At 61.8% G+C, this 17,485-nt stretch overlaps 8 protein-coding genes across 8 annotated transcripts; 4 read left to right on the top strand and 4 right to left on the bottom strand.

Annotated features, from left to right (window-relative positions):
- Nucleotides 1-352: 352 nt before the first annotated feature.
- On the top strand, nt 353-2,338 carry V1510DRAFT_218645 (uncharacterized protein). Its single transcript, XM_066930491.1, has 3 exons — nt 353-841; nt 904-2,056; nt 2,100-2,338. The coding sequence occupies exons 1-3, from the start codon at nt 839-841 to the stop codon at nt 2,102-2,104; spliced, it is 1,161 nt and encodes a 386-aa protein (XP_066787515.1). The 5' UTR covers nt 353-838; the 3' UTR covers nt 2,105-2,338.
- Nucleotides 2,339-3,384: 1,046 nt separating this feature from the next.
- Nucleotides 3,385-4,422, top strand: V1510DRAFT_421045 (ATPase, V1 complex, subunit F). Its single transcript, XM_066934553.1, has 5 exons — nt 3,385-3,457; nt 3,808-3,831; nt 3,879-3,930; nt 3,970-4,225; nt 4,260-4,422. The coding sequence occupies exons 3-5, from the start codon at nt 3,880-3,882 to the stop codon at nt 4,310-4,312; spliced, it is 360 nt and encodes a 119-aa protein (XP_066787514.1). The 5' UTR covers nt 3,385-3,457; nt 3,808-3,831; nt 3,879; the 3' UTR covers nt 4,313-4,422.
- On the bottom strand, nt 4,378-6,098 carry V1510DRAFT_421043 (putative ML domain protein). The gene is made up of 2 exons (XM_066934552.1): nt 4,957-6,098; nt 4,378-4,920 (listed from the first exon to the last, which is right to left on the bottom strand). The coding sequence occupies exons 1-2, from the start codon at nt 5,716-5,718 to the stop codon at nt 4,831-4,833; spliced, it is 852 nt and encodes a 283-aa protein (XP_066787513.1). The 5' UTR covers nt 5,719-6,098; the 3' UTR covers nt 4,378-4,830.
- A 655-nt stretch (nt 6,099-6,753) lies between these two features.
- V1510DRAFT_426951 (PER1 protein-like protein of the endoplasmic reticulum) lies at nt 6,754-7,746 on the top strand (the record flags this gene model as incomplete). The annotated part of the gene is made up of 1 exon (XM_066935186.1): nt 6,754-7,746. One exon carries the CDS (start codon nt 6,754-6,756, stop codon nt 7,744-7,746), a length of 993 nt encoding a protein of 330 aa, XP_066787512.1.
- On the bottom strand, nt 7,744-9,362 carry V1510DRAFT_421038 (putative phosphoacetylglucosamine mutase). Its single transcript, XM_066934551.1, has one exon. The coding sequence runs from the start codon at nt 9,353-9,355 to the stop codon at nt 7,781-7,783; it is 1,575 nt and encodes a 524-aa protein (XP_066787511.1). The 5' UTR covers nt 9,356-9,362; the 3' UTR covers nt 7,744-7,780.
- A 661-nt stretch (nt 9,363-10,023) lies between these two features.
- Nucleotides 10,024-11,041, bottom strand: V1510DRAFT_218444 (uncharacterized protein). The gene is made up of 4 exons (XM_066930490.1): nt 10,831-11,041; nt 10,395-10,682; nt 10,242-10,363; nt 10,024-10,207 (listed from the first exon to the last, which is right to left on the bottom strand). Exons 1-4 carry the CDS (start codon nt 10,953-10,955, stop codon nt 10,122-10,124), a joined length of 621 nt encoding a protein of 206 aa, XP_066787510.1. The 5' UTR covers nt 10,956-11,041; the 3' UTR covers nt 10,024-10,121.
- Nucleotides 11,042-12,908: 1,867 nt separating this feature from the next.
- Nucleotides 12,909-14,086, top strand: V1510DRAFT_421030 (cytokine-induced anti-apoptosis inhibitor 1, Fe-S biogenesis-domain-containing protein). The gene has a single exon (XM_066934550.1). The coding sequence runs from the start codon at nt 13,144-13,146 to the stop codon at nt 14,008-14,010; it is 867 nt and encodes a 288-aa protein (XP_066787509.1). The 5' UTR covers nt 12,909-13,143; the 3' UTR covers nt 14,011-14,086.
- Nucleotides 14,015-14,747, bottom strand: V1510DRAFT_421027 (uncharacterized protein). The gene is made up of 4 exons (XM_066934549.1): nt 14,585-14,747; nt 14,516-14,547; nt 14,412-14,483; nt 14,015-14,380 (listed from the first exon to the last, which is right to left on the bottom strand). The coding sequence occupies exons 3-4, from the start codon at nt 14,481-14,483 to the stop codon at nt 14,081-14,083; spliced, it is 372 nt and encodes a 123-aa protein (XP_066787508.1). The 5' UTR covers nt 14,516-14,547; nt 14,585-14,747; the 3' UTR covers nt 14,015-14,080.
- Between the last annotated feature and the right edge of the window lie 2,738 nt (nt 14,748-17,485).

The raw sequence follows: 17,485 nt of genomic DNA, 5'->3' as shown, positions 1-17,485 counted from the left end.
CGACCACAGGCTTCAAAAATTTTGTTTGGGACCCAGACTGCGACCTGACAATCATCCGTCACAGCCGCTACTACAGACTGTCCCTCACGCCCCCAACCATCTGAGCGTACACCTGGTTTTGAGCCTTCAGGTCCCTACGCTTACGATTACGACTCTGTGACACTCACGAAAGCCAGCGTGGACGACCATCCCCTCGCCAGCAGACGTCAGTTTATAAATTTTAACGACCTTACGACCTTGAGTTGCTTCAGCTGCCCCTTGCTAGACCAGAGCTACGTGCACTGATTTAGAGACAGCTAAATTTTGGGCTTCTTTATAAGACAACGTCGAATATATTAACAGCAAATGTTCAGACTGTGTTAAGAGACTGACAACTTTTTTTTTCAACTTGTCAGTTTTCCTCTTTTCTTTCTGCAATCCTTCATTCAATAGTTTAGCTGTGGACAGCCGTTCACAGAGTTCTGAATTACTGAGTTTTTTGGATTATTTTGATCTTACGGTCTTCCTTTCCTTGTCTTCTCTGTCTTTCTTTGCCATTTTTCAACACCACACAATATGCCTTGCGTTCTGCAGCCCGGGTACTACGAAAGGGACCCGCTAACCCCGCCGGACTACGTGGTGCCCTTTATTCCTCAGCAACAGGCGATGCCTGCTTACGGCCAGATGATGAACCCTTACCAGCAGATGACCGCTCGCGGTGTGCAGATGGCACCTATGGCGCCGAAGCCGATATATCACCCGCATTACGCCAGCAAGATGTACATGGATTCGATGAACTCGAACTGGCGGAAGTACCTGAGTAGCCAGGTGCCCCAGCCTGTGCAGAGCATGCAGGCTCATGGTATGAATCAGTACGATATCGCTGTCGCTGTGGCCCAGCAGGAGCAGCAGGCTCAGGTCCAGGCTCAAGTGCAGGCCCAGGTTCAGGCTCAGCTTTCAGTTGATCAAGCCAACATGTATCGGCAACAGAAGGCCTATGCACCGGCCATGATGCACCCGATGGCTTACGGACAGCCTGGGCCTGATTTTGCATGCGCTCCCGGCACAATGATGGGCATGGCAGCTCCGGTTGACCAGCACATGATGGCTGCTGAGGAGGACCAGAATACTGTTGGCGGTGTGTCTGCCAAACTTGACTATGACCTGCCTCTCATGGCCGACTTCTTGTCGTCCATGGCCTGCGCGGTCATCAAGTGCAAGCTACCGCTTTCGCTGGCGTTCAAGAAATTCACATCGCAGATATTGTCGTCCACTCGTCTGCCGTGTTCGACTATCATCCTTGCTCTCGTCTATCTTTCAAAGAGATGCGAGGCGGGCATTACTATTCCGCGGGACCCCAGCTCTGTTTACAAGCTGCTTATTGTTTCGCTGCTACTTGCCAACAAGTTCAACGACGACAACACTTTCACTAACAAGTCATGGGCTGAGGTCACTGGCATGCCTATTGCAGACTTGACCAAGATCGAAGCCGAGTGGCTGGTGGCTGTCGAGTGGAAGTTGAACCTGAAGGATCACGAGCTGCAGGACTGGAACAAGTGGCTGCAGCGCTGGAAGTGCTGGAACCAGGCTATCGGCGCCGATGCGCAGGTGACAAACACGCTGAAGCAAAGACTGGTGAATGCTGTCATGAGCGACAGCGCTGAAGCATCGAGCATCGACAGCATGTCGGTTTCGTCTGGAGTCAACGTTTCACCTATCGTCAGCACGCCTACCTCCAGCAACCAGTCGAGCCCCAGCCGGTCTTCGCCTTACCAGTGGTATGATAAGGCGGCGGCGGAGCAATCGCCGTCGGAGCGCTACGACTACTACAAAGTGCCGCAATACACCAATCGCAGCATGCACCATCAGTCGATGCGCCGGCAACATGGCCAACAAGCACATGCTGCCACGTACAACCCCTACCATGGGGCGAACATTCGGGCGCAACAGATTCCCTATTCGTACGACCCTTACCAGGAACGCTATGATATGCGGATACATCCGGCGCCGATGGTCTCGAGCCACTGCTATTCTGGTCACTGCAACTGCCATGGATACACTGGATTTGAGTCCGTTGGTCCGTTTTGGGTTGGCCCGACGGCAGCGTGCTAAAAACGCAGCATGAATTTTCTTTTTGAGATCGAAGTCACATTTTGCCGCCAAAAAAAGTTTTACTGATTGATCTTTTGTTTGCACGCGGATGAGCAGGTACTATGGCAATCAAAAGCACATAATTATGCCAGTACGTCATGCCGTTGCTTTGGTGCTATTTTATAACAAAGGATTGGATATTTGGGATTTTTTACAACTTTACCTGGTTTAATTGCTGCTCTGGTTTCCTTGAGTTCTTCAGTTCTTTTACTTTCTGATTGGTAATGATCTTTTAATGAGAAACATAGATGGGGATGTGGCTTCGGCAGGGTTGAAACAACAATTAATATTCTTAATAGCGAGTGCACTATATCACGTTTTGGTTTTTTGTTTCTTACACTATTATATTCGTTTATTCTGCATATATATTATTTTGGGGAAGGGTCAAATTTCTATAATAATTCACTTTCGTTTTAATCACTTTTTGCTTTTTCGGGATTTATGAATCTATTACATGTTTTCTTCGCTTCTATCAACATATACATATATATTATTGAGATATTACTATTGGTATATAAAAGGTCGTCTGTGTGCATTGTTTTAATAATATCCTTCTATGTTACTGTACAGACAGAAAGGAAAAAAGTACAGAAGCAAAAGTTTAGGCATATGAAAATCAATCTTCTCCAAAATCGATTTGCTTTCCCCAAGTATCATTTTTATGCGTATTATGAGATATTGTCGAGGTTTTTTTCTTTTGATAGGAAATATGAATGTAACCTAGGAATGAATATAGAAATCATTCGTCTGTCAATATTGTGGAATCGCCTACGCGGACAGGGACTTGCATCTGTTTGATGCATTTCAGGTACCGGTGTAGCGCTAGTTACGAGGTCAGGAGTGGTAGTAGTTAAGAGCCCAACGGCGAGTCGTGGGCCTACTAGGGCCAAGGGTTTGGTGTGCAAGGACCTATCGTTATCGTGGTTTGTCCACGTATTTGCATGTTTGTGCCTTATATAGTCTAAAATTCAGAGAGTTATGCGCAAATCTCCATGGGTCCACTTTAGATGAGCAGCGGCCATCGCCGCTCGCAGCGATTGCCGCCGCAGCGCGCGAGCCCCGTAGGTCCCAGACCTACTGTCTGTCTAGAGCAAGTGTTCGGCTATGACTGGGTCGTCCTGCTTCAGGCTTGGACGGTGTGGATCTTAGATTACTTGATTGTTGATATGTCGGTGTGGGTTCTTCGAGCAAGCAAGGTTAGCGCTCAGCTCAAGATTTTGCACCTTTTTCCGCCTAAAGCGCACTCTTGCTTTTAATTAGCAACCACCCGTTCCACACTTCTTCTCGGTATACACTGACAGAGCAAGTGGACTGGTTGTGATATCCGGTAGGTAAATGCGAAGGCGCGAAGCAGGAGATGGTCGTCCGAGGCAGCCAGCGCACAGTCGGCTTTGACCGAGAATTGTGACTTGGACCAGCTTCGACGGAGACGCCCATTGGCCGGGCCTGCTGGCGGGGCTGCGACCGTTGGCCGGTACGAACCGGTTGGCGCAGTCTCTGCGGTCACTCTAGGACTGCTAGAGCTCACTGTCGTGCTGATGCGCGGTGGATGAGCACCGGCAGGATTGATAGGGGACGGCCAGAGGCTACTCGGCGTCGGCGGCGGGTCCGCTGGTTGGCCACAGACGACCACAGTCTGGCAATTGGGCGAGGCCGGAGCAATGCTGACGACAGTAGGTCGACTCTGATAGAATAAAACAGGTGGGTCAGACTCGACGAGGTTGTTCGCGACAAGTACTGATATACAGGATGGCTCAGACTGCGAAGGACCGCAACTTTGTTGCTGTCATCGGCGATGAGGTACGCATACGACAGTCCCGGGCGGCGCTGACGGTACAGGACTCGGTCACCGGTCTTCTGCTGGCCGGCACTGGCCACATGAACGAGGAGAAGAAGAAGAACTTCATGGTTGTCGACAACAAGAGCACTGTCGACGACATCGAGAGCGCGTTCGACGAGTTCACCGTGGACCGCAAGGACATTGCCGTCCTGCTGATCAACCAGCACATTGCTGAGAAGATCCGCTACAAGCTGGACACGTACACGAACGCGTTCCCTGCCGTTCTCGAAATTCCGTCGAAGGACCACCCTTACGGTAGGCGCACGAAGACTGAAAAGGCTAACAGTAGACCCCGAGAAGGACAGCGTCCTGAGACGTGTGCGGAGACTGTTTGGCGAATAGACTGTCTGCAGACATTCAAGCCGACATGGCGACGACGCGCTGCGTTCGCTGCTAAGTCAAAAGACGGTGATAATCGATATATATATTCGTAATGCATTTATAAACTACGATCCGTGTGCCACGGCGGCACTGTAGGCACTGTTCGCCGAGATCTGCATAGCCCGAAGGGCGAAGCAGTGGCTGATACGTAACGCATATAATCATATTAAGACTCGTCGCAACTACAGAAACCCACACCTCTATTTATGATGTTATATCCAAACGCATCCCCCGGTTACTCCATTATAATTGTAATCAACGCAGACAGACGAAGACATAGAAAGAGACAGAAACAAAAATAACAAAATAGGGCGTGCAGAGAGATGCATTTAGTTGAATGCACCCCGGTCCATGAGGGGAGGTCTAGACCCGTCGTAAGAGCCTATGCTGCCTCAAACCAGTGATGCTGTGTGTCAAGCAACAGACGGCGACGACAGTGCGGACACGGCGAGCTGGGCGCACCAAGCAGCTGAAGCCGCTTATGAGCGCGCGAACTCGACGATGGCAGTCAGGCAGGTGATCTCCTTGTAGTCGGCGGTGTAAGCACGGGCGATGGCGTTGTACTTTCCCTATACTGTTAGCGGCTGGCGGCGGCTGGCACTTACCGGCGGGATCTCGTCGGGCAGCTCGACGTCCTTGGAGAAGTCGATGGGGCCCTTCTTAAGGGGGCAGCTCTTGTCAACCTGCTCGAGCTGCTCGCAAAGGTCGATGGTCTCCTTGACCAGGCGGATGAAGCCGTAGCGGACTTCGACCTCGACGAAGGCGCCCTCCTCGATGTCCGCAGCCAGGATACCCGAGCCCTCGATGTAGAGCGACTCGCCCTTCTTGGGCGGGTTCGGGTTGATCTTAATGTAATCGATCGACAAGACCTGAGGGGTGTCCAGGTCACAGAGCTCCACCGGCGACGAGCCAGGGACGGGCTTGGTAGCCGCGCGCTGGATTGCAGGCGTCGACGGGACGTCGAACGGCGACTGGATAGACAGAGCGCTGGCCAGCGCGGGCAGGGCCAGGAGGATGGTGGGCAGAAGCTTCATCGTGCGTGCGGACCGCGGCGGGGACAAGGAAGTCAGACGGGCGGATGGTAGAACGTTCGACAGCGAAAGGAGGGGTGAGCCGGCGTTCCAAGAAAGACGGATAAAATATTTGCAAGAGGAATGAATTCGTCGGCAGAGGCCGGTAGTGACGAGCCGCCTTTCGTCGTATGGAGGCGAGATATTGGCGTTGTGGAACGTTGCTGACGAGCTCCGATCTAAGCTTAAACAAGCTAGAGTGTGGGCCTGGCTATTCACAGACAAGAGACAAAGTGATAAGAGTGGGTAATCCGCATGCGCATTTGTCAAACCGACCCAGTATATTTCAGAACGCATAGACAGCACTCATCGACCTGCAATTATTTCCCCGTTGGGGAAGCTATTCAGGCGAGAGGCGTCTTCGATGACGCATACTGCGTGTTCGTGCGTGCACGCGCGTTGTGTACATGTAGGCACGCCAGTCACCCACAGACGACCGGTTAAATCAACAGCGCCGGTCAGGTGCCGCTCGGCAGGGAGCGTCGGCGTGCGCCGGCGTCCGTACGAGTGTGCTGGTGCTACGCACTGGCTCGGCTCGATCTGGCCTCTATACGGGGAGAGACATGCACTTGCCTCCGTGCGCGACGCAATATGTCTGATGACTGCAGTCAGACGCACGCCGGCAGCACGGAGCCAACTGGAATTACTCAGGGCGCCAGCCGCAGCTTGTTTGGCCAACAGAGCGTAACGCACTGACGACGCTACAGCCGAGCATGTATTGGAGACAGTAGTCCGGAGCGCCCAACAGCTACGGACCCGGTCCGCGCGCGCGGACTGGGTCCGGCATGGTGTAGACCGTGGCGGTGCGGGTGGCTGCACAGAGCCTGTTTGGCGTGACACGGTGCGGTAGACCCGCGGACGTGACTCTGCGCACTTGGTGCACGACGCGTCCGCTGAGAGCACGCGATGCTGACGGCAGTGGGTCGCCGAACAGCCTCTGGTAGAGCTGGGGACTCGGCCGGCAATACTGATGAGCGGTAGACGTACGACAGTGATCTGGACCACCGTCATAGCTACCAAGCAGGCCAGCGCGGCTATCAAACAACTTGACGCGGTCACAAACAACCTGACGCGGCGGCCACACAGCCTTCCGCGGCATATCGCCAGCAATCCGCTTGGCTCTTCGCCCGTCCACGCCGGTCTCCTCTACTACTCATACTCGGCGCTTTGATTCCAGTGTGGTGCGGCCGGAGCGCGGCAGCACCGGAGCCGCGTTGGGACGAGTAATAAATACTAGTCGGGAAGCCGGTCGTGGTGCCAACCGACGAGTTCATTCGCCGTTGCACGAGCAGACGCGACATAGGCCGCGGCCGCGAGCACAATCAGTCAAAAATGGTCTTCCGGGCTTCCCGCGTCGCATGGACGCTGGCGGTGATCGCCATGGCGGCGGGAATGGTGCAGGCATCGGTCGGCGACCGGCTGCCCGAGTTCCGCAAGTGTGTGCGGTTGTGCGCGCAGGCAAATTGCTACGACGGAGCACCATCGCTGCCGCTGTATCTACGGCTCACCGGCTGGACGTGCGAGCGCAACTGCGACTACGATTGCCAGCTGGTGATCACGGAGGAGCGCGTCGCACGTGGCGCGAGCGTGGAGCAATTCCACGGCAAATGGCCGTTCCAGCGCGTGCTGGGCATGCAGGAGCCGGCGTCGGTACTGTTCTCGCTCATGAACTTCTGGCCGCACTACCGGGCGTTTGGTCGGCTGGGCAACACGCTACAGGAGGGCTCGGAGCGGACGGGGTACTACATGAAGGCATACTACCTCGGCATGACCTACGTCGGTATGAACGCTTGGTTCTGGTCGTCGGTGTTCCATTTCCGGGACTTTGTCGTGACCGAGCGGCTGGACTACTTCTCGGCGGCGGCGACGGTGTTGTACGGGTTTTTCTTCGCGTGCGTGCGGACGTTCCGGCTGGACCGACCGTCACATGCGGGCGCGCGGCACGCGCTGGCGGCGCTGTGTCTTGCCGCGTTGACGGCGCACGTGGGCTACCTGTCGCTGGTGCACTTTTCGTACACGTACAACATGGCGGCCAACGTGGCCGTGGGCGTGCTGCACAACGTGCTGTGGGTGGTGCACGGCGTGCGCGCGTATTGGTTCGACAAAAAGAGCAAGGGCGCGTACTGGGCGCTGTGGCCAATCTACCTGGTGCTCACGATCTCGGTGGGCATGTCGCTCGAGCTGTTTGACTTCCCGCCGATCCTGGGCGCCGTGGACGCGCACTCGCTGTGGCATCTGGTTACGGTCCTGCCGTCGTTCTACTGGTACCGGTGGGTCGAGCTCGACGCGGCGTCCGAGGGCGGGGCCAAGCGCCGCGAGGAGTAGCATGTACATGAACATTAGATTCGATATGGTACAATCAGGCCTTGTACGGCTGGAGCGCGTCGAAGACGTTGGCGACAAGCGCCGCGAGGTCGGCGTCCGTGGCCGCCTCGGCGTAGACGCGGATCACGTCCTCGGTGCCGGACGCGCGCACAAAGCAGCGGCCGGCCGGGTACGCCGCGTTGGCGGCGTCGATCTTGGCCTGCAGGCCCTCGGGAGCGACCAGCTGGCGCTCGGCGTTGGTCGTCTTGAAGATGGTCCGGTCGGCGACCTCCATCTTGCGGATGGTGTTGGGCAGGTCCGTGTACATGGCGTCCCAGTCGCCGGGAGCCCAGCCGAGCTTGTGCAGGATGGCAAGGACCATGAGCATGTCCGAAACCGAGTCGCCGACGGTCTGGTTGATAAGCTCGCCGAACGAGTGCAGCAGACGGCCGGCCGGCGCGTCAGCAGCGCGGAAAGCGGCCAGAGCGCGGTCCGAGAAGAGCACGGTACCGTGGCCGTTGGCCTCAAAGTAGACGCCGACGTCGTAGTTTTCGTGCGCGGCCTTGTGGAGGTGCTTGACGCCGGTGGGCGTGCAGGTGACATTGACGCCGAGGGCGCCGATGGCCGTGGTCGAGTTGCCGTTGGCGTACGCGGTCTGGACGACGCCGACGGCGAGATCGAGGCCGGCCTCAGCGACGAGCTGCTTGAGATATTTCGTGGCCAGCGCAGCAATGCGGTCGCCGTCGAGCAGGTGGAACGCGCCGGCTGCGTCGGCGTAGTAGAACACGATACGGTCGGCGTCGCCGTCGAACGAGCAGTAGAGGGTGTTCGGGACAAGCGTGAGCGCCGGCGGCGGCGAGATCGTGGTCTTGACGTAGTCCGCGCCGCAGCGCGAGTTGAGCACGTCGCAGTTGGCCGTGTCGTCGTTGACGACGGTGATGGCGAGCGCAGCCGCCGGGATGTGCTCGGCCAGCAGCTTGGCCTTGGGCGCGCCGACGCCGTTGGCTGCGTCGATTGTGATGGCGATGCCAGCAGTGTCGCCCACGATGGCGCCGAACGCGGCGGCCAGCTTGGCGAAGTAGCCCTCCTCGGTCGGCTGGCCAAAGTAGGCCGCGTCGGCCGCGTCAGTCGGCGAGTTCAGACACCGCGTCACGTAGTGCAGCTGCGGCGTCGTCTGCAGGCCCATGTCGATGGCAGTCGCGCCCATGTCGGCCAGACCGTCCTTGAGCGCGGCGATCAGCGCCGGGCCGGACGCGCGCGTGTCGCGCGCAAACACGACCGAGCCGGCGCCTGTGTACGTAGGCTGCACCTGGGCTTTGATGGCCTCGAACGTGGCCTCGAGCTCGCTGTCAGGCGCGTTCGCCAGCTGCGTGGCCAGGGCCTCCCAGGCCTGGTCCATCATGTTGCCGAGCGGGTCGACGATCTTGACGCCATTGTCGGCCGGGGGGTTGTGCGAGGCCGTGACCATGACGCCGACGGTCTGCCCGCCGAGCACGGCCGACCGCAGCGCCGCCAGCAGGCCTGTCCGATAGACGACCGAGTCCAGGAGGTCGGCCTTGGTCCGGAAGCCGGCGGTGCCGTACGCGAACGTGTTGGCCGGCTTGGGATGCGCGTGGGCGTGAGCAAACATTACGGACGGGCTGGAGAAGGATATCGCGAGGACGGAGAGGCGATCTGGTGTTCTTAAGAGTGCCGGGGCGTCGTGACGTGATGTTTGTGCGGCGTGGACGTTACGGGCGTAGTGTGGCGCGTAGCGAGTCACGATAAAAATAGCACTGGCGGCAGCGTTCCTGGCGCTGAGACCTGAGACTTGGCGGAGGCGAGCGGCACGGTGCCTGGACGCATGCGGCAGCGGCGGCGATGGCCGGCAGGCGCTGTGTGGACGCGGGGGGGCTTAGACGTCGCCGGAGGGCTGTGAAAATTTGCGGCGGTCTCAGGCACAGCTCCAGGCGACGCGTTGGAGGCTGAGGGGCCGGCCGGCGGAGCCCGCAGCGGCCTGCAGTAGCCGGTAGGGGTGTGTAGTGGACGACAGTGGACGACAGTGGACGACAGCGGCCGGCAGTGGCCGGCAGTGGACAGCCGCAGTCAGGGGCAGCCAGTAGCCAGAGGCCGCGTCCAACGGTCCAGAGGCCGCGTTTCACACCTTCTCGGAGGTTCTCGCAGACCGCACGCACGCACAGCGGCCCCAGTCGCGGTAGCATTCCTCAAGCCAGACGTTTATTAGCTAACTATACAGAAACCGTGCACCCAAATGACGTCCTTCGGACGGGCATGATATACTCCAGCGTGACTCCGTAAACAACATACAGTCAACCAAAATCCCGATCGTAGTAAACAACATGATATGATATTAAGCATTAGACCCTGCCGGAAAAAACAAAAACACCGGTACCAGACTATACACGCGAGCTCTCAGCGGAGAACTCGCCAAAGGCGGCATTGAATATGATGGGGTTGCGGGTGTTGCGCGAGACCGGAGAGGCTGGGGTCAGCGGAGCCTGGGCGGGCATACTTACGAAACGGCATGCGGTTGTCCGGCGAGCCGACGGGCGAGGCCAGCGGTGACTCGAGGGGCGTGTGGCGGTCGTGGGTGCGCTTGACGATGCGCACCAGCTCGTCGAGAACGTCCTTGTTGGAGCTGGGGTCAGCGGGCCCCAGCGCACACGTACCTGAAGATGTCGTCGTCGTCGTGGTAGAACGCATAGGCCTGGTCGCGGGGCTTGAGCGGCTGCGGCGCCAGCAGCGTGCGCGGCGCGGCCAGGAAGGGCGCGCCGAGCGGCGAGAGCGACAGACCGCTGGAGGCCATTGACGGGTATGTGACGGGGACAGGCGCACTGCGCTCCTCGGACTGTAGGACCTGTGACATGACGAGTGTGCGGCGATGCAAACAAACAGACAGAAAGACGGCGCCGGCCCCGGTAATATATGTTCTAGCTTCTGGTAGCGTGCGCCGCCCGCTGGCGTTTTTATTTTAGCATTTTTAAACAGGGGTCATGACTCAGCACCGCCCCAAAGTTACGTCAGAATGTAGCGCCGGCCCGTCAGCATTCCGCTGTCGTGACCTAAGCCCGGCGTTTCGGCGCGTCAGCGCCCGTCTATTCTCACCTAAGCAGTGCGTCCGTGCCTGAGCTCCACTCGCGTGGCCACTGCAGCCCGAAACGCAGCCGAACGTGCCCCAAGCCGAGCCCAAGGGGCCAGAAGGGGTTGACGCTGCCGACTCGCGGCGGCATGCCGTGAGCCCTACGCGCTCGCTTGGTGATCGCCGTGACTGTCGTCAGCCGACCATCGCCCTAGGCCCTAACGGTCGCGAGTCGGCGCGGTCGCCACGCCGCGCACACGAGCGCCTGCGACGGGGGCGCCGCCGGCCGTGGCCGGGTCGCTGTGCCGCGCTGCCGGTAGGGGGGCCGTCCGGCGCTTAGGCTAGTAGGCGCACACTGCGGTCGGCTCCGTCGAGGTCCTAGTGGGGACAAGCCTCCGGCGGCGGCTCTGTCAGGGATGGCCCTGAGTAGGGCGGCCAGCGGCCTGCAGAGACCACTACCCATGGCGATCTAAAAATACGCCTGCAGGAGGCTAGTGAACGGCGCGCCGACGCTTGCACGAAGCCAACAGAGCGTCGCGTGCGGCGCGGCAGCCGCGGCGGCGACGCGGGCGTCACGAGCGACGGTGGCGGCCGGCGGCCGGACAGCGGGACCCGCGATGCCCACGTCGCCCGCGACCCCCGTACGCTGACGACCACTGGCGCAGTGGTCGCCGACCCCCGGCCCGGGCGCTGGACCCGTCAGGACCACTAGCGGCAGCGGTCCTGAAACAGGAGACAGACGTCGGCGCATGGAACGCCGCACGATGTACACGGCGCATGGAACGGGGCTGCTGATCTTCTAGGCAGGCGGCTGCTCGATCGGCAACGCCGTAGGTGCCGCAGCCGTAACCCTGTCAACGGTCCGATGACTCGCGTTCTGGCGATCTGCCGCGGAGGTAGCCGAGATCGTAGTGGCGGCATCGGTACCACCTGATCTGCGGCTGCTGGCACACCACCGGTCTCGCGACCGTCGTCACGCTCATACAGGCTACGTCGCGCGTTAGGTCGCCAGCCGGCCGCTTGACGGGTGCTGCTGCGAGAAGGATCGCCAATCGTAGCAGCCTCATTTCGCCGCATGACTTGACACGTAGGCTTGCGCCGCGCACGGTCATTGGCGGTCGTACGCTGCGGCTGGTAAGGCCTCAGGGCCGTGCGCACTATACGCCATACTTTGGTGGGGTGACCGCGACGTGTTTGTTTGTGCAACAAAACGCGTGGCAAATACTGGCCGCTGCGAGCAAAGTACACCGGTGGATCAGACCGCACTGGCTGCCGGTGCCGAGGGGGCAGTCGGGGGCAGTGTGCTTGCAATCGGCGCGGCGGTCGGAGGCCTTCTCGCAGACATGCGGTGCTTAGGTGACCTCTGCCACGAGGCAGGCAGTTGCCTGGGCCGGCTGGTGCCGTGCTGGGGCCGGGGAGCGCGTAGTTGCATTCAACCCTAGACAGATGGCAGGGCTGAGCCCTAACAGACGCGTCGCCACGTCGCCCAGCACGACCTCTCGCGAACAAGCGAATGGCGGTGGCTGCAGCCACTGGGATTGCTCTACGTGTTGAGTCAGCGTGGCGCAGGGACCAGCGAATCGACGGCGCGGTAAAGCAGCGCGGCAGGGCTCCGATTCGCTGGCCATGGCGCGTTTGCGATCAGACGACCGGCGTGAGCACCGCCGATAAGAGCCACTGTCCGCGGGCGGCCTACACGCCGCCAGGGCCAGTCTGGCAACACGCCGACACCGGCAGGCAGCCGACAGGTGGGCCGGTGGCGAGCTGCAGCCGCGGATGGCTAGGCAAAAGCTGCGCATGAGTCAGGGCCGGCTAGTAAGCGCGTCGGGTTTGTAATGGCATATAGCCTTGGGACGCGGGCCAGTCACAGGCCGGGCATTAGCTAGCAGGCAGGCGCAGCCGGGGGAGACCGACGCCGCAGGGGATGCGGCGTGGGGTTACCCGGAGGTGGCGGTTACCCGGCGCTTACTTTTCGCCGCCGCTGACTCGCTGTGCTGACAAATCAGCGGGCGCGCGCGCCGATAGCGGGCACGGCGGGGCGGCCGGCGGCCTCAGGCACGTCCGCGCGCCGCCGGCGCGGTGCGCGGTGCGGCGGTGGGGGTGGGCAGGCCGAGGGGAAGGCCGCTTATCGGCGTGGAGAAATTTTCGCTGTTGCGTTTGCCGCAACTCTCGCCGCCGGCGCCGGGCTTAGTAACCGTGGTCAGGCGATGGCTTATTAAGTGCCTTTCCGCCTGCTCGACCGACTCAAGACAGTCCACAGACACCAGCGCAGGAGCGCAACGGAGACAAGACACGGACCGATAGCGAAGCACGCGACACACGGCGCAGGCGCATAGACAATGAACGTGCTGGTGCTGGCACACCCCAGCCTGGCGGCTCAGCCGCAGACGCTGGCGCAGACGACGGCGGGCATCGAGGCCCGCGGCGGCACCCGGGTGACGCTGCAGATGATGGACCGGCTTCCGGCGGTGGCGCTGCCGAGCCGGTTCTACGGCGAGATCGTGGTGGCGCCGGCGGGCACGCCGCTGGGCGGGGCCGCGATCCAGCAGCTGGCGACGGCGCTGGCGCCGCAGGGCACGATCAGCGGCGCGCCCGAGGCGCAGGGCCTGGATGCGATGGCCTGTGGGCTGATGGTCCAGCCCGCGGTGGGCGGCGGCTGGCAGTGGTCGAAGCCGGCCGAGGGCGGCAGCAAGGTGGTGTCGCTGCGGCGGCCGGCGCGCGCTCGCGCTGAACCGCCGGCGCTGGTCGCTGCATCCAACTCGGACTCGGACTCGGCGTCGTCGGCGCCGTCGGCAGCCGGGTCGCCGGAGCGCGGATGGGGCGCTACGCTGGACGAGGACGAGGACATGATCGACGAGGACGCGCTGCTGGACGACGTCGACGACGTCGCGCCCGCGCTGCAGGTGCCCGAGGCGTGCGCGCCTGGCGGCAAGCGGCGGCGGAAGGCCTGCAAGGACTGCACGTGCGGCCTGAAGGAGCTCGAGGAGGCCGCCGAAGCGGCCGCTCGCGAGGCGCGCACGGTCGCGCTCACGGCGGACGAGACCGCCGAGATCGACTTCACGGTCGAGGGCAAGACCGGTGGCTCATGCGGCAACTGCGCGCTCGGCGACGCCTTCCGCTGTGATGGCTGCCCGTACCTGGGTCTGCCCCCGTTCAAGCCGGGCGAGGTCGTCTCGATCGACGCCCTCGGCGACGACGATCTCTAGCATATTCGGACCAAAAAGTTGTTGACATATTGTATTACTATCGCATGATGAATGACCGTTCTATGTACACCTAGACGCTGTTCAGGCGGAGGAAGAAGTTGATGATGACGGCCATGAGCAGGAAGAAGCACAGCATGGTCGGACCGAAACGGTCGTCGTAGGGGCCGGCACCGCGGCGGCGGATGGCAGCCGCACGCCAGTGGTACGTGACCAGCGCGTAGACCATCGTGGCCATGGCGATCAGCGTGAACAGACCGGCCGAGAAGCGGCCGACCCGGTCGCCAAAGTTGAGCAGCGCGACGCCGAGGCCGCCGAGGATGACGGTGAAATGCAGCCACGACAGAAACGTGCGCTCGTTGGCAAAAAAGACCTGCTGTCAGCGCGGTCGCCCGGGGACCTACCTTCGGCTCGACACGAACAGGCAGCGCAATGCGCTTGCCGGGGGCGCCAGTCATCAGCGCGGCGGAGGACATCTGCCGTCAGCGATGCGCCGGGGAGCACTCACCTTTCAAAGCTCTGACTCGTTCTATGCAAAAACTGGTCCGTCAGATCGCGCTCGGCCTCGGGGACTTACTGGGGTGTGTGGACGGTTGCTGGCGAAGAGCGCTGGAAGAGTTTGAAGAAAAGCTCTTGAAGTTATTGTCGCCCGAGCTCCAGAGGACAAGCTGCCACTCACGGTCCCACGTGCGTTCTCACGTGACATTCACGTGACTTCAGCACCGGCCGGCCTCCGCCGCTGCGCCCCGGAATCTGCCGCGTGCGCCGTGGATCGGTCCTGGACGGCCGCGCGCACAGACTAGCCCTGCACGCCGCTGTCGGCCGCCGCCGCCCGCGCCCGTGTCCACGACACTGCGGGACCATTGGCGGGCACGCGAGCCCGGCCTACCGTCTGATCCTGGCCACACGTGCGGCGCTTTGTGAACAGCTACGTTCAGCATCTCCGCTAGTTGCCCAGCCAACCGGCCTGGGCAGCGTGCTACACGCTGCCGAACATGTGGCCGGCCGCCGTCGGCCGCCGACGTGGCCTGGGCCGTGGGCGGGCTGACGTCGGCGCGTCGCCGGAGACGTAGACAAGGACACCGGCGCTGGTGCAGCAGATCTGGCGAGCGCGCTGCGCCGCCGGCGATGGCCGTCCACGGGGGTTTTCTCGTGGTAGACCGGCAACGGCAGATCCGCCGTCCCCCCGGCCACCGCCGCCGGTCTACACGCGTCCGGGCATGTCCGGCGGCCGCAACCGCAATTTGTCGCGGTTTGACGACGGCAACCTACGAGAGCACGGACGAAAGCGGGTGCGATGGCTAGCGAGAGCGTATTGCTGCCGTTAGCCATGAAATTTTTTTTTTGTCGCGGCCTTTGCCACACCAAGGCCTAGGCAGATCAGGCCGGTGCCGGCGTACAGCCCACAGTCGTGCGACAAGCGGTAGCACCGCCCGGGACAAGGGGCTCGAACGCGTGCGGCGATCTGGGGAATGCGAGTGGCGGCGAGCGCGCGAAGCGTGGCTGCCGCCACGGAAACGGCGTGCGCCAGGCCGAAGGCTGGCGGACGACTGCCGGGGTGCGGCCAGAGCAAGCCGCAGGAGCTGGGTAGGGTAACGTGCTGCGCGTACGCGGCGCGGCGTGTTCAGCTCTGGGACGGGCACGATGCTTAAACCGGCGCGGCGGCTTGGCGATAGGCGCGGCCGGGGTTACCCCTGAATTGCGGACGCGGTGGGCGGCCAGGCCGGGCGGTCCAGTCCTACCCAAAGCGGCGACGGCCGCTAGGCTGGCGCCGCAGGCTAAAGAGATCGCCTAGACGCACGGGATGAAGGACATTAGAGGTCTAACAACAACACAAGAAGTCGCAGCAGCTGTCGTCGCAGCAGCCGTCGCAGCAGCCGCTGTCGCCGCCGCTGTCGCCGCCGCCGCCGCCACCACTGGTGGCCTGGCTGGTGTCGACGGTGCCGGAGCCATCGTAGACGGTGCCGGGGTTGACCGTGTACTGCGGGCCGTTCTGGGTGTTGGCGACCGGCAGCGGGGTGGTGTCTGCGCCCAGGAAGTTGGTCGTGCTCATGTCGGTGCCGGTCGGCATGGCGGCCGGCGCCGCGGTCTGCTCGGACATGGTGGGCGCGGCCGGCGCGGCCGGCACGGAGAAATCGGCGAGAGTCTGGCGTCAGTGCGCTCGCCGCAGACGTACCTTTTCTTCCATTGCTGCTGCTGGCCGCGAAGCGGGGGCCAGCGCATTTATAGGCGCGCACGGCGGCCTGGCAATTGGCCCTGGCTGGAGCGAGCGGCCACCGTCTCGGCTAGATCAGTCGGGCGGAGGAAGCCACGGCGCCGGCACAGGCCGCCTGCGACCGCGCCGGGCTAGGACCGACAGTTTGCCGGCTCGCGCCGGCCAGGTGGCGATCCTGCAGCGACGGCGGCGGCGTCTGCGGGCGCGTAGCTCGGCTGCACCGCGACGCGCGGACCGACACGACCCGCTCGCTTGGCTTGGGGACGCCGGCGGTCGGACACAATAGCTGTTCCGGATTTACGTTCGCGGTACCCGCAGTCTGGTATCGAGCCTACTAGCGTGCGGAGTCGCATGACGCTAATGCACATCGTCTGTAGTAGATGCACCTCCACCGCCGGCGTGCAGCACAGGGGCTTGACAGTTTGCGCTCTGTCCACGGTGCTGGGTCGGCGTGTAGGTGGCCTTGCGTGTTATCTATGTATGCAATGAGGGTGGCTGCGCGCCGCGGCTGCAGGGCCATCGCCGCCGGCGTGTGGCGGCACGATGGCGCCTGCTGCCGCGGCGTCGCGGCATCTGTGGACCGCTTGGCGGCGTCTTGGGCGACGCCTTGCGCAGCGGTTTAGGCAGCATGCGACACTAGCGTGCGGCTCCGGATCACCGGCACATGCCGCTCACATGATCGCGCACTTCTCGCCCATCTCGTAGTCTGAGTCGGCGTCGGACCCGGCAGGGCTCCGACGAAACGTGCGCGTACGCGACGGCCGCGGCGAGAGGCCACGCCGACTGGCGCTGCGCCGGAACGGCGACGACCGCCCGGCCTCGGTGCTGTGGCGGTCCAGCCGGTCGTGCGCCTTTTCCTTGTGCTTGTCGTGTTTGTGGTGTTTGTCGTGCTTGTGCTTGTCGTGGCTGTCACGCTCGGCGGCCGCGGCCTGGTTCTCGCGCGACTCCTTGGCGCTCCACGACCGGCTGCGCGCCACGGCGCTGCGCTGCTCGCCCTCGCGCTCGGTCGAACGCCGGGCGCGCTCGATGACAACTGTCGGCATTGATCCCGTTGTCAGCAGCGAAGTCCGCGAGATGACCGCCTGCAGTTCCGCGTCCTCGTCGACGCCGTCAGACGAGTACCGGGCGCGCTGGGCGGCCTCCAGAAGCGAGTCGAGCCCTTCTGGCGGCCGTAGCTCGGTCAGCGACGGTGTTGCCGACGGCGTAGCCGACGGCACCGCCGACAGGGTGGCCGGAGTAGCCGACGCCATGGTTGACGTGTCC

Source organism: Dipodascopsis tothii (assembly GCF_038497935.1).
Source record: "Dipodascopsis tothii strain CBS 759.85 unplaced genomic scaffold V1510scaffold_28, whole genome shotgun sequence".
Classification (NCBI taxonomy): Eukaryota; Fungi; Ascomycota; class Lipomycetes; order Lipomycetales; family Lipomycetaceae; genus Neoaidaea; species Neoaidaea tothii.
Note: the sequence above shows the minus strand (reverse complement) of the source record. Positions and strands in the feature narration are given on the sequence as shown.

Bases quoted from the DNA above. Each gene is read 5' to 3' on its own strand.
- V1510DRAFT_421045 (XM_066934553.1), top strand. From the start codon at position 3,880: ATGGCTCAGACTGCGAAGGACCGCAACTTTGTTGCTGTCATCGGCGAT. The intron at 3,931-3,969 runs GTACGCATACGA...CTGACGGTACAG, and splicing joins TTGCTGTCATCGGCGATGAG to GACTCGGTCACCGGTCTTCT. The intron at 4,226-4,259 runs GTAGGCGCACGA...GGCTAACAGTAG, and splicing joins GTCGAAGGACCACCCTTACG to ACCCCGAGAAGGACAGCGTC.
- V1510DRAFT_218444 (XM_066930490.1), bottom strand. From the start codon at position 10,955: ATGCCGCCGCGAGTCGGCAGCGTCAACCCCTTCTGGCCCCTTGGGCTC. The intron at 10,364-10,394 runs GTACGTGTGCGC...CGCTGACCCCAG, and splicing joins GACGACGACGACATCTTCAG to CTCCAACAAGGACGTTCTCG. The intron at 10,208-10,241 runs GTAAGTATGCCC...CGCTGACCCCAG, and splicing joins GGACAACCGCATGCCGTTTC to CCTCTCCGGTCTCGCGCAAC.
- V1510DRAFT_421043 (XM_066934552.1), bottom strand. From the start codon at position 5,718: ATGCGTTCTGAAATATACTGGGTCGGTTTGACAAATGCGCATGCGGAT. The intron at 4,921-4,956 runs GTAAGTGCCAGC...CTAACAGTATAG, and splicing joins TGCCCGACGAGATCCCGCCG to GGAAAGTACAACGCCATCGC.
- V1510DRAFT_421027 (XM_066934549.1), bottom strand. From the start codon at position 14,483: ATGTCCTCCGCCGCGCTGATGACTGGCGCCCCCGGCAAGCGCATTGCG. The intron at 14,381-14,411 runs GTAGGTCCCCGG...CGCTGACAGCAG, and splicing joins CTGTTCGTGTCGAGCCGAAG to GTCTTTTTTGCCAACGAGCG.
- V1510DRAFT_421038 (XM_066934551.1), bottom strand. From the start codon at position 9,355: ATGTTTGCTCACGCCCACGCGCATCCCAAGCCGGCCAACACGTTCGCG.
- V1510DRAFT_421030 (XM_066934550.1), top strand. From the start codon at position 13,144: ATGAACGTGCTGGTGCTGGCACACCCCAGCCTGGCGGCTCAGCCGCAG.